The sequence below is a fragment of the Sorex araneus genome, chromosome 3 (genome assembly GCF_027595985.1).
Source record: "Sorex araneus isolate mSorAra2 chromosome 3, mSorAra2.pri, whole genome shotgun sequence".
In the NCBI taxonomy this organism is placed as follows: Eukaryota; Metazoa; Chordata; class Mammalia; order Eulipotyphla; family Soricidae; genus Sorex; species Sorex araneus.
In genome coordinates, this window is record NC_073304.1 from 209,194,522 (window position 1) to 209,208,977 (window position 14,456).

The 14,456-nt window shown below is 41.1% G+C and overlaps 1 protein-coding gene across 5 annotated transcripts in view; it reads right to left on the reverse strand.

Annotated features, from left to right (window-relative positions):
- Positions 1-14,456, reverse strand: part of TOM1L1 (target of myb1 like 1 membrane trafficking protein) — a 52,576-nt gene that overhangs the window by 28,741 nt on the left and 9,379 nt on the right. For all 5 annotated transcript variants that reach the window (XR_008629183.1, XR_008629185.1, XR_008629184.1 and 2 more), the window contains exons 4-7: positions 11,579-11,728; positions 10,833-10,955; positions 8,387-8,491; positions 6,892-7,008 (exon numbers count right to left, since the gene is read on the reverse strand). Coding sequence is in view for 2 of the 5 variants with exons in the window: in XM_055131033.1 (XP_054987008.1) it covers positions 6,892-7,008; positions 8,387-8,491; positions 10,833-10,955; positions 11,579-11,728 (495 nt within the window). In the remaining 3 variants the exon portion in view is untranslated. The remainder of the gene's footprint in view (positions 1-6,891; positions 7,009-8,386; positions 8,492-10,832; positions 10,956-11,578; positions 11,729-14,456) is intronic.

The following is a 14,456-nucleotide window of genomic DNA, read 5'->3' on the forward strand; positions in this document are numbered from 1 at the left end:
TCCCTCAGCATTTTCAAATCCAACTTTCAAATCAACGCATCCCACATTCACCACCACTCTTGGCCAAGAAAAGAAAACAAGGAAAAAAAAAACAAGACCCGTAAGAAATGTGTCTGCTTGAATGGCATCTCTGGAAACACTATCTACATGGCAATACTCCTATTATCAGTCCAAAACATATTCTTCCCCTCCCCATCCCGCCCGCCACCTTCCTATGAGTCCCCACCCAGATGGCAAGAGACCTTCCAGAGAATATCTCCAGCTGCTCAAAATAAAAACTCCCCTTGCTTACCCTAAAGCTGAACACTTCCCAGGCCTGGAGTGATAGTACAGCAGGCCGGTGTTTGTTTGGCCTTGCATGTGGCTGACCTAGGTTTGATCCTGGCATCCTTTATGGTTACTAAGCCTGCCAGGAGTGATCCCTAAGTGCAGAATCAGGAGCACTACCGGTGTGCCCTCCTCCCCCCACCAAAAAATCCTCAACACTTCCCAGCTCAATTTTATTATATACTCATTTTCCTCACATAAGGCCCCCGTTGAACATCTAATCAGGTGTGAAGATCATCCTCAAGGGGATCAGAACTCCATGGAACCCTTCTCCATCTTTCTCCCCCAGTAATGTCAATACTTTGTTTTTTCAAAGCTTTTATCTTTTGTAACCCTTAGTCCTACATCAATTCCTCAGAGCACCAGTCTCTTCTACTCAAACAGTCTATAATAAATTCACTGGACCAAGCACATACTCTAAATGCGCATTAGTTGTCTGATGTAAAAACTGGGGTACCACCTTCAAGATGCTTCCCTCATAGCCAGAAATCTGGTAGTGTTTACCCTAAGAAAATTCAGTAAGTTAGACATTGATACTGAAAAGTCAATTCTGGGTTCAGAAGGAGAAACTAGCTGGTGTCCTGGGTAGAATGTAGGCTCAGGAAAACAAGGTCCTGAACTCAGTACCTTCAATAAATAAATAGATTTATTTCTTGTGTCCTGTGTTTCAGGTAGGTAGTGCAGGGGTTTTGGGTCACACCTGCTGGTGTTCAAGGGACCATATGTGGTGCTGGGGAACCAAAAGGGTTTGCGACATGCATAGCAAACACCTTAACCCTTATACTACTGATTTCCAGCCCTCATCTTCTTCCTGCAGTCTCATCTAGAAAGGGAGGGGATAGTTCTTTTTATTTTCTTTTTGGGACACACTTGGCAATGCACAGGGGTTACTCCTGGCTCTGCACTCGGGAATTACCCCTTGCAGTGCTCAGGGGACTATATGGGATGCTGGGAATCGAACCCAGGTCGGCCGAGTGCAAGGCAAACGCCCTACCTGCTGTGCTATTGCTCCAGCTCTGGGAGGGGATAGTTCTTTTCATTCTGTATTCGCATTTCTGAAAGGTGAAAACAGAAAGAATTGTCATACAGGATGACATTTCATTTTACTCTCAGATTCTCCTTTTAATGTATTATAAGCTATTGTCACAGAAAGAAATTCTAGACTCACATGATTCCAAACTTCTCTTGGAATTTGGAACCTCCTCAAGTTCTACTTCCCAAATCAAAGCTCGCTTTGCTCCTGTTAAGACAACTCTCTTCTTTCACTGTCGTACCAACGTGAGGCAAAACCCAGATGAAAAACTGGGAGAAGCCGGCAAAGTCAGTTCCTTCAGGCAATACCAAGCACACCGTGCCAAGAAGCTCAGGCAGAAACCTGCATGGCCACATTTCATCCCTGTGACCAGATCCCCTTCACTCATCACAGCCTTCGGTAGCCTGGATGCAATTTCAGAATCTCTGCATCCCCTCTCAAGAAGGGTAGGAAATCCAGTCTAACCCTGTGGCAGGGTAAGGGGTCTTCTATACAAAATATATTTGCTGCCTGAGAGGTGAATGACAAGGGCAGGTAATTAGTAGAGTTAGCTCTCTACTGTGGCTTGGAAGAAGAGTTTGGGAATTCCAAGTACAGCATTCAGGTGGAAGATACAGTGTAAATGGTTTTAAAAATGCAGAATTTTAAAAATGGTGGAATTTTAAAATGGTGGAAGGGATAGTCCCAACAGACAAGACAGGAAGGGAGTCTAATAGAGAGGCTGGTTCTAACATTAACAAATTGCGACTGTGATTACCGATAAAGACACCGTACAAAAAAAGCCAAGAACTGTGTGGAGACTTATGTGCTGAACATCTTGGTTCATTCTTTAGAGGAACCAATCCTGTGACTACAGTACAGACTTCCCAAGGAAAGCACAAAATGAATGATAAATTGTATATTTAATAGGCCCAGTATTCAAGTTGATCCAATGCCAGTACTCATTCAACTTGAACTGGCCATGTGTAGTATTCTAATGTTAATTTCTAACCCAATTCTCTTTATTATTCAAGGCAGCACCCAGCCCTGTGCTTTGGCAACGAAACAGCAGACAACAAACTAATATCAATGTTCCAAGAGTCAACCAAACATCTGCACCCAGAGACTCTGACACAAAAAAGCCATTTCAGCAGATTCAGGATGCAGAACATATCAAACTGGAGTCACACTTCTAAGTGAGATGGTTCTGTGAAGCAGAGAGGGATCATAAATCACCTCATTTTAGAGCCCTGGAAAGGACTGGGAGGACAGCATACAATTAGAAATACTGCTGTGTGCCAGTTTAAAAAGCATTAAACCACTTACATATCATGCCATATATGTGAATTTTGTTTTAAAAGTTGTATGTGAATTTTGGTTTAACAGTTATTAAATTTAATTTTTAAAGTTTAAAAATGTCTCTCATCATCCTGAGTCAGAAATTTTGTACATGTAAAAACTTCCAACTGTGTATTTCCAAGAAAATACACTCATTATTAATTTTTTTAATCTCCTAATAAATAGGATGCAATTAGATGACAGTTTTGTTGGCTTAACACTATGATAGTACATCATTAGTTCTATTCATATAGACACTAAGTCCAATGATAGCAAGTAATTTGCTAGAGAACACGAATCCTTAGCAAAATAGTATATAATAAGGCTCTAATGTAAAATATTCTGAAGATAATTTGCTTGAAGCTATTGACATGGAATACTGATTTGTTTCTCCAGGTATATCACTCCAGGTGTTCTGTAAGATATTAACAGATACTAAGCCAATGGATAGTCATTGGTTGGTTGGAGTTTTTAAATGATCGATTAAATAGACTCTTAGAGCCTTTAGTTATTCTAGCAGGATTTATATACTTCTAAGAATGGAAGAGACAGTTGGTTTTGCAAATTACTTGACCACAGATGGCTTCCTCCACTCACTGCAATTCACAGCAGAAGACTAGTGGTAAAGGCTCTCTTACACTGCTTCCAGAGCTTTGTCTTGCCACCCCATACCAGTGCAATCTGTCTATAATTTCACCTCTTAACGCAATTCTTCAATTTTTATCCCTTCAGTGGCCTTCTGTCCTGTTGACTGTGTTCCACCCATTCTGGCAGGCCATAATAAAGGTCTTTAATAATCTATACAGACCAGCCATAACCCTTGGTCCAGTGCTCCCTCAGGGCCTTGGGAAGGCAAGGCATGGGTTTCCAAACCCCACAGCTAGCCCTAGTGACCCTGGCAAGCTAAGGTCACCTCTACACCACCGGATTTATGGTCAAACTGTGTTGTGTAAATCCCCTTTGAACCCTATGAACCTGAGAGAGATCACGATTCAAATTCATTAGAGGGTGGTAAGGAATTCGTTAAGAAGTGTGTCTAAACTCCCCAGTCTCTAATGTTCGGCTTGCACAGATCTTGAGAAATGAGCTCTCATATTTTCAATAACTGTGAAAATATAAAAACCATTCTGAATTCCTGCACAGCACAAACACCGATCAACACCGACGCACACAGAATAAAGCACATTCCAGGACACTTCAGATGGTCCACAATAGGGGTGGTAAATGAGGCCTGCTCTGTGCCTTCACCTTCCAAATAAGATGGCATTAAGGTTTGGTTGAGGCCTAGCAGTGAAATAACCAGGCAATATAAAACCTGCCTATGTTTATCTCCCTCTTTCAGACCAGACAGCTGAAATGGGACTATCTTTTTTCAGATGGGAGTAATGGTAGGGATAGATTACATTAGACATTATTTCTAGGTCTTGATAGTGTTCGGGAAATAATAGGAAGCACATCATTCAGAAAACCAGCTGCCAATTTATCTTCCCAGCCTCACCCTAGGCCAATAACTGCAGCAATTTTGTCCTCTCTTTGATATAGGTAAGCTGGGTCACAGTTCAACTGCTAGAAAAAAACTACTACAGAAAAACGAGATCATTACCAGCCATCCAGCCAGACTATCCAAGGAACACAAAGAAAGCAGCAGTGATCAAAAAGGAAAGAGAATCCACAAAGCAAATGGAGGAACAACTTTAAAAAAAAAAACTGATACTCTTTGAGAGGATAAAAAGGGAGAAGCACAATCACAAAAAGAAAGAAGAAAACACAAATACAAAAAAAACTCAAACAAACGTATCAGTTAATGTATCTGTCAAAATAAAACATTTATTAGAAGGGCTGAAGAGATCAGGTTGAAATGTTCAACCTGATGTGAACATTTCAGAAAAATAATTGTGATGTAGAGATATGTTCCTAAAACTACAGCACAGACAGACACACACAAACAAACAACACTGAAGAAATGACAAGTATAAAGAAATGCTGAGGTAAGAATATAACTGGAAGCTTTATCATCTTTAAAAAACTGCAAACCAAAGAGAAATAACGGTAGAAAATAAGAATGTGAAAGCTGAGTACTTCTCAGAACTTAAAATGCACAGAAGCTGATAGGGCAAAAAAAGCCTATGAAGGAGAAAGCAAGTTTAGTGTTTCATTAGAGTGAGCCTCCCAAACAGTGCTTAAGGGATGAAGAGGACTCCTGGCAATACTTAGACATCTCGGTCTGACTCTTCAATATGCAGGCCCAGCACTTCTGTGGCCAACAGTGTAATCCCAGTGGTGACTGGGAGACACCAGGGACATAATCCAGCAGTAACTGAGGGCTGTGTAGTGCTGGGTAATAAGCTCAGGTCTCTGCGCATGCCCTACCCTCCAAGCAGTAGTCTTAAGAGAAATGCACATATATACATACACACCTCGCCATAAACACAGTATAGTCATTAAGTCACTCATGATGGATGGCTTATACCATGATAACCACAAGAAGCTATGCCATAAAGCATAGGTTCATAGTCCATTATATATACCATACCAGTTTGTGTCATTATACTCTAGAACACATGCACAACGCATTTTCCAGAACACATCATCATCAAAACATAACTGCAGAGTAAAATTTCAGCACCACCAAGGTAAAAGTAATTGTAATCAGAAAAATTAAAAAATTACAAAGCAGAGAAATAAGAGACAGGAAGCTACTTCTCATTAGCATCACCAGATACAAGAGAACAATGGAGCAGTATTTTTCAAAGACTTAAGAGAAAAAAAAAGGTTGTACCTAGAATTTTGCATCTAGCAAACTACTAGCATTTAAGCATAAAGGACATTAATGGACATGCAAACACTACAACTAAAAGATTCAAGTAATACATACAAAATGTAATTACAGGAAGATGTGCTGAACAAGGGAATTCTGTTTGTGATTTCTTTCCCAAATAAACAATGATTGAGAAAAGTGCTACTGACAACCTAAGTTAAAGGGAGAATAATACCCACGTGAGAACTACAGGGTGGGAGTCTGAAAGAAGAAAATATAGTAAGGTTCTGAATTTATTTGGGAAGAAAACAGACTTAGAAACCACTTTTTTATAACCGCTTCTAAAATTAGTGCTAAAAATTATGTTATGGGGCTGGAGCGATAGTATAGCAGGGAGGGCGTTTGCCTTGCAAACCAAGGTTTGATCCCCGGCATCCCATATGGTCCCCTGAGCAATACCAGGTGTAATTCCTGAGTGCAGAGCTAGGAGTAACCCCTGAGCATCCCCAGGCATGACCCAAAAAGTCCCCACCCCTGCAAAACTTATGTTAAATTTAAAATTGTTAAGTAGAATGAACTATCTGAAGGAAAAGGATATATGGACATTTAGGCATAATAAAAAGGGAGGGGACGGTCATTGCTCCAGTAATTAAATGTTCATGATTTACCTCAAATGCACCAATTTTCCTCCACAGTCTGAGTCTTGTCTCCAGCTAAACATTCTAACCATCCTCACCTTTCTACCTGTCCCACCCCTATAAACCACAGTATAGATTTCAATGTAGCATCTATAATACTTAACTAACTTGTGCTTTACACTCTTACTAGAAAAAAAATATTCCTTCAAGAATAGGTAGTCTCATGTTTACCTTCCCTGTAACATTGTGGTTATTCAGAGATTACTGAATGGATTGGTTCAGAGGTAACAGTAACTTTCAAACACTGAAAGAAGATCAGAAACTGAGGAGAGATGGTATAGGAACAAAGCTACATGTGAAAAAATGAAGCCAAACTGTCACAAGGGGTTAAGGACCGTGTCTAGGCTACTATCATCCTCCTGATAATAAAAGAATGTAAGGATGACTATTAAGATGCAGAACGAAGGAACCGGTCAGTGAACTCCAACCCCTTTTCACCTGCAGCAGATCCGTGAAAGGAGAAATACTCAGCAGACTAGTAAAATGATGTACATATACACAGCACCACTTACACTTGTCACCCTGGGCAACGCTGTTCCACTTCACTCCCCTATGTAATCCAGGCAGACCATGCATTATAGGGCAATCATTTTATTACAGGCCAGCAGAAAATTTCTGTGAACCCCTACTGGCCTAAGGACTGACGGCTGAAAACCAATGGGCTCGTCAAGGGGAAGTGTCTTCTGGTTCTAGGACTCTTGAGTTTAGAGAGTAACCTTGGGACGGACTGTCCCTACGATCCTATAATCATACTACACCTGCAGGAGCTCAATGTCCTCAGAGTTTTCAGACCCAGGAACATTCTCCATCAATATGGCAGACATCACTCTCACGTTCATTTTCACCATATCCAACTCACTGTGCAATTTTCCAATCTGCAAAGAGCAACACATCCATGAGTGAGTGTGATACATGAAGAACAACTACCTTGTTTCCTTCTTTCAGGAGGTGCTGCTGGAAGAGAAAATGTCTTTGCAAAATGTCTTACCTTTAATAAGCGTGATTGTTTTAAATATGTACAACCTGCCACCTTCTAAGAAGACTGAAAATAGCTTCCAATTATGCTCTTCATATTACAAGTAAAGGGGGAAATATCAGTTTAGAATAGAAAAAAGGAGAAAGGCTACAAGCAAGCGAGATTTTAAAAAAAATGAGATATTAATCTATTGTTTCTTGGCAAGAAAAGGGGGAGATGAAAATCAATGAAGGTTTTATAGTTCTTATGGCATTAGGGAAAGATTTAAAAAAAGACCCTTTTTAAAAAAAATTTTGAATTAAACTCTGAGAGGAATTAATGACATGGATTTATGTTTCGTTTGGGGGCCATGGGCTGGAGCGATAGCACAGCGAGTAAGGCATTTGCCTTACATGCAGCTGACCCCGGTTTGATTCCTCCACCCCTCTTGGAGAGCCTGGCAAGCTACTGAGAGTGTCTCGCCCGCATAGCAAAGCCTAGCAAGCTACCTGTTGCATATTCGATATGGCAAAAACAGTAACAAGTCTCACCAAGGAGACGTTACTGGTGCCTACTCGAGCAAATCAATGAACAATGGAACAACAGTGACAGTGATTGGGGGCCACACCCTGTAGCATTCAGGGGTTACTCCTGGCTCTGTGCTCAGAGATCACTCCTGGCAGACTTTCGGGACCACATAGGGTGCTGGGGATCGAACCTGGATTGTCAGCATGCAAGGCAAGTGCCTTACCTGCTCTACTATCGATCTGACCCCAGTGACATGAAGTATTTAACATGAGAAATATCAAATAACAATAATTAATGCAAAGTCTTTAATGATAGTGGCCGCCTAGTGACACAGACATGTGTTTCATGTAGTGACTGCTTAGCTGAACTCCGAATAAAAAAGAGACAAACAAGTAAATGTGATTCAGTGGGCATAATGAATACTAGTAATAAGCACACTCCTAACAGCTCTCTGAGATGGTAGAAGGACAAGAGCAATAGGAATCAGCTGGCTGACCCTGGGTGCAGTCCACCACTCGCCTCCAGAAAGCCACAAAAGCCACGAGCTGAGCATAAATGTTAAGAACACTCAGGCTTTAGAAGCAGACGGAATCCGTGGACTTTCTCTTGAATGGGACCTTGATACAGCACGTGATGTTAATGTGTAGCCTCTCCTGTAAAACAGGGCAATACTGCACCTCCACCTCACCATGATAAGAAAAATAAAACTGCATGTGAAGAGTTTAGAACCTGGGAAAGTCATCAGTTAAGATAGTTGTTGATGCTGTTACCTGTTCTGGGACCAGTGTAATCATCGAGTTCTTGGGAACAATGACAGAAGGAAGAGCTGGTGCAGTTGGAACAGATGTTGATGAAGCTGATGAGATCCGATTAGTCTAACAATACAGAATATTAAGATAGCATTATTTGAATTAACATAGCAACAGCTTACCCATTTTTCCATCTTGGTGATAGAAGACTCTCAAAATCTTGGGCAGAGGGGATTACGCCAGAATAAATCCAAATCAATACCCTGCCTAACATTTTGAGAAAAGAGGTAAAGCAATGATATGCCCATAGGAAAGCAAATATTCAACGCAAGATGACTACTGTAATTGAGTTACAAATTAACGAACATCCTTATTTTTTACCAAGGCTCTAGAAGATAAACTCCTATGAGCTCTCTGCTGACCTCACTTTGGGTTCTTAAGCAAAGTGGTAAATTAATTCACATCAAACCCTTTTAAGTCACAGCTAGCAAGATATATCACCTCCACCAAAGAAAAGCTTCTAAGAATCAATGTTTCCCTTTATATCCTTGGGTAGAGGGTCTGAAACTCTTGGGCAGAGCTTCTAAGTCACCAGTGTGCAGAAGATTTTCACCTAGAGATCTTATGAAAATGAAGATTCCGGGGGCTGGAGCGATAGCATAGTGGGTAGGGCGTTTGCCTTGCATGCAGCCGACCTGGGTTCGATCCCCAGCATCCCATATGGTCCCCTGAGCACCTCCAGGAGTAATTCCTGAGTGCAGAGCCAGGAGTAACCCCTGAGCATCGCCAGGTATGACCCAAAAAGAAAAAAAAAAGAAAATGAAGATTCCGGTACAAGCTGGAGTATACCTAATAAATTCCTGGATTACACCTTAAGTGCTATTTTTGAGTAATGAAGTTCCAGGCCACTACTATCTTATGCCTTGGAAGAAAGAAAAATAAGGGAGTATCACAAGCAGGTTGGTGAGCAGATAAAAGGATGGAGCAGGATGACTAGGAGGAATCTCCCCAAGCACAGAGTTAGCTTTCTGGGACTGGAGGGATAGGACAGCAGGGAGGGCGTTTGCCTTGCACACCCCCTACCTGGGCTAGATCCTCGGCATCTTATGATCCCCCTACCCCCACCCCGAGTACTGATGGGAATAATTTCTGAGTGCAGAGCCAGGAGTAACCACTGAGCATTGCCAGGTGTGCCCATATACCCGCCAAACCCCCAAACAACAGAAGAGTTAGCTTTCATGATGAAACCTCCAGAAGAGGCATTCGTATGAATTGCTGACCTCACCATATCAGGAATCCCCAATCTACAGGTGGACTATACTTCCGCTCTATGGAAATTAGAGGAAGTTAAGGGCGGAAGTACAATCAGCTACCTAAAGTATTACACACAGGAGTTCTCTCGAAGTATTTGCAAACTTGAGAATAAATGGGGGTAGACCTTTAACGTCTCCCCATGGGCAGAATACTCATAATAAATCAGCTGACCATAAGATTCCATGCAGTGGAGACCCTTATCTAACTTTTCCCTTTTGAAAACTATCCTTTCAAAAAAGGATTTGCCTTGTGGCTGGAGCAATAGCACAGCAGGTAGGGCGTTTGCCATGCACTCGGCTGACCTGGGTTCAATTCCCAGCATCCCATATGGTCCTTTGAGCACCACTAGGAGTTAATTCCTGAGTGCATGAGCCAGGATTAACTCCTGTACATCGCCAGATGTGACCCAAAAAGCCAAAAAAAAAAAAAAAAAAAGGACTTGCCTCTACTACTTTTCCTCATTTATATATAGAGGTACTATGACTTTCAATATGGCTAATAATAGTTTCATACATACTTTGCTCCAACCACACATCCACTACCAGAGTGCCCACTTCCCTTCACAAAGTCCCAAGGACCCTGCCCCATTTTTCTCTTCCTTATCCCCTCCAGGTAAACTCAATTCTGCAGAGCAACTGTAGTTCTATTGCCCCTTTGGACTTTTTTTTTTTTGTGCCTCCCTTATTCTGTCTCTTTATATTCCACATTTCCTCTACTGTTTTTAAATGATTTCCCTTTGGAGACTTGATTTTCTTACAGGTTCTCCACGGATTTGCACATGCATGGAAAACTGCCCCAGGCTGGTTAAAGTGAAACACCTCCCAAATTTCTAGACTGGGCTCTGGAATAGCTACAATTACAGTGAAAGTTTGGAAACTATGTTATCTACAATGTGGAAAAAGCTGGTCTGTTATGAGAGTGAATGAGTCTGATAATAAAAAAGTAGACAAGTAACAACCCTCATTCCTGACCCAAAGATCCGGCTAACACCCCCAACCTCTTGTGCTTTATTTGGTTTTCTGGGATAATACAACAGCTTTCAAATTCACCTTTATGCTTAAGTTGGATGTAATTGGGACTGTCCCTTATGATGGAAAAGAACCTATGGTAATATATTATCTTTCTCTACTTACATCCCCAAAAGACCTCCTACCTTTTGCCTTGTTTCATTCTCAGCATCTGAGGGAGGAAATTGAACACCTTTCTTAAGCAGGTCAAGGTACACCTCTTTCACTTCACTTACATCCACACCTCCTGGAAAACCCTGGGACCAATTCTGAATTCAAGAGAGGGTGCAGAGTTAAAAACAAACAAAAAAAAACAATCCAAAACCAAAATTAAATTCTGAAGCTGATGACAGAAAATCGGTGACAATTATGTACCATACTCAGAAAAATCTACTTTTGAATGTCATGGACAAAACGCACATTTTCAAAGACTATTAACATCAGATTTTTTAAATCATCAGATTCTCACACTTCAACATTTTACTGAATCTGAAATAGATATTATGGATTTTGCAGGGACTTACTAAATCCAGGCTTCATAGTCAAATTCCAAAATAACATCTGTAGCTCTTTTGCTAAGTAAATTTAAAAGTAGTCAGTTATATATTCCAGAGCATACTTTCCATGCCTGCTAAACAAATACACATATCACTTTTTCCCCCTGCATGACAAGGATAAAAATGGAAAACCAGAGAAAAGCAGGAAAAAATCTGCAAATTCTTCAGAAAAAGCTCATGTTCCAATACTAAGAAATGATTATCACATGGCATAATAACACTTTCTGCCTCACTTCTAGTTTTATAAAGGATCACAGAACCAATTGGGAAATATGTAATTATATCTCTAATTGTTGGTGTTTACCATCCATCTCATAAACATACCACAGACTTACCTTAATGAAACTTAAGATTCTATTCTGAAAGTCTAATGGCAGGGTGTATCTGGGACTCAGCAGCTTAACTAAACTATCTTTAACGAATTCCTTCTTCACAATCAGAGACTGGAAACGTGGACCACAGTTCTGCATGCACATGTCAATAAGCTAATTAGAAAGAAAAATTAAACATTATATCAGGCAAAACCACCTAACATTGTAAAAAAAAAACTGTTAAGAAATAATTTTCACTAGCATTCTAATTAGCCAAGAGAACTCAGTATCTACTAAAATGTATGATAAAATCTGAGCTTTGCGGAATGTGAGGAAGTATAGGGCAGAACTATTTGGGGCATAGAATTCTTAGGAAGTCAGGACCCAACAGGAGGAGTAACAGCAAGACGGAAAAAAGAGAAAAAAAAATAGAAAATACAGGGTGACATTTGTCCCAGCTTTTCCTGAGTGTGTGTTTCACAGTCCTGGTTTAGTCTTACTGTCCTTATATCACCAATGGCAACCCCCATCTCTTCCACTCTCAAAAACACTCAGTTTGGAAAAATTATAGTCACCCAGTCTTTATCTAGAGTGGTGATAATTCAGGCCAGGTGGTCTGACATCACTTCTTAAAGAGCTTTGAAATTTTAAATACAAATGAGGATACAACAACATGGAAACATAAATAGACAGATACATCGACATGGCAGAGGAAATGAATTGTGAAGAAGAAATCATGTACTTGGTTACAAAGTCTTTAAGTAAACTTGGGTCACTGAATTGGTAGGATAAAGTGTGGAGGGGCAACATTTAGTTAGTAGAGAAATTTGAAAAGTAACAAACTTTGACATTTGCTTTTTCTTTTTTGTTTTGGTGGTGGCAGGGGCCACATATGGCTGTGCTCGGCACCTACTCTTGGCTCTGTGCTCAGGGAACACTCCTGGTGAGGCTTGCAAGACCATATGAGGTACCGGGGATCAAATCAGGTCAGCTGAGTGCAAGCCCTATGCACTATATTATTGTTCTAACGGCTCAACATTATCTTGGAGGCACTAAGAAGCCAATGGAGGGTAGTAGTCCCCATATCTTTATCCTGAGCATGCTTTCATGCTTCTGTGCGCGAAGTCATAAACTGGAAAGCATTTCAAACAATGCTCTACAAAAGGAACTGGAGGGCCCATGAAGTTGTAATAGAGGGAAGAGCCAGTAGAGATCCACTCATTCAGGTCTGATGCTAAAAACCTAGCTTAGGATGAGGTGAGTCCATCTGAGACCACCTTCAACAACTCATTGACTGCGGAAACGGGTGAAAGTAAAGTGAAATTTATTAGTTACACAGGCGGGGAGGGGGGGCTAAGGGTGGGGGGGCTAGGGGCGTGGAGGGGTTAGGGGTGTGGGGGGGCGGGGTGGAGCTATACTGGGATTCTTGGTGGTGGAATGTGAGCACTGGTGAAGGGATGGGTATTTGAGCATTGTATAACTGAGATTTAAACCTGAAAACTTTGTAACTTTCCACATGGTGACTCAATAAAAAATTAAAAATAAAATAAAATAAAATAAAACCTGGCCTCTTGGGGCTGGAGCAATAGCACGGCGGGTAGGGAGTTTCCTTGCACACGGCCGACCCGGGTTCAATTCCCAGCATCCCATATAGTCCCCTGAGCACGGCTAGGAGTAATTTCTGAGTGCAGAGCCAGGAGTAACCCCTGTGCATTGCCGGGTGTGACCCAAAAGACAAAAAAATAAATGAGATGAGATCAGCCAATGCTTGGTGGCCATCTCTTTCAAATTAAGTTGGTTTCATGACAGTAAAGTCCCTCCTTTCTTTTTTCTTTAAAAAATAGAGGTGGGGTGAGGAGAGAATGAAAACCTTCCACCATGTGACGATGGTTGAGCCCAGGAACTGACCTTCAGCAGTCCCTGCATCTGCTGTCACCTTTATCTTGAACTTCAAACCCTCCCAAAAGATGAGAAGTGGTTGCCTATTGTACAAACCACACAGGACACAGTACTGATGTTGTAGCAGCCCATGATGACTCTGAACAACAAAATAGTGGGGCTCTTTTAGTTCTTAGCTGAGAGTAAACATGTACAGGTAGGTCAAAAGTAATTAGTGATGCTTATGATGAACAGAGAGAGGACTGGGTAGCACAATGGAGTTTGTCTGCTACACAGGACAGAAAAGAGAACACAGTAAAGGTGACTGAAGACCAATGAACAGAAACTGAATGTTTGGAGCCCAACCTTTTCCAGGAAGATGGGGTATCAAACAGGTGTATGAACTAAGAACTGATGAATGGGTCCTATAGTCACCTTGGAAAACAAAACATTTGTAGTAGTGCAACACGAAAAATATAACCAACGAATGAATAAGCTAGTGGTGAAGAACTGCATACAGAGGGTAAATATCTAGAAGTGACTGAATCTCTCTTCTTCACAAGCTCCTACCTTGGACCAAAAGCCATAGCACTCCCTAGCAAGACCTATCCTTGAAAACTGTCCTTGTAGCATGTTGTGTTGTGTCATTTCCATGGCAATACAAAGAAGAGTGAAAGTTGTAGTTTTAAGAACGGTGTGGCTGGGAAGGCAATCAGAAAAACACCAAAGTGGAACACATGCAAATAGGGGAAAAATCTTTAAGGTCAACGGGAATAAAAAAGAACAAAATCCAAAACATGAAACGGAATTTCTTTCCTAGATTTCAGTGTTAATTTCATTGGCTGATTGTTATAGACTTCCTTTAAGTTTTTAATTATTTTTTAAATTATAGCTTAGGTAATGTGGTTACAGCAGCACTGTGCTTAGGCTTATGATACTCATTCTACAAAATTACTGCACCCAACTTCCACCACTCAAGTAACCAAGACTCTCCACCACTGGCTCTGCATCACCTCTGGTTTGG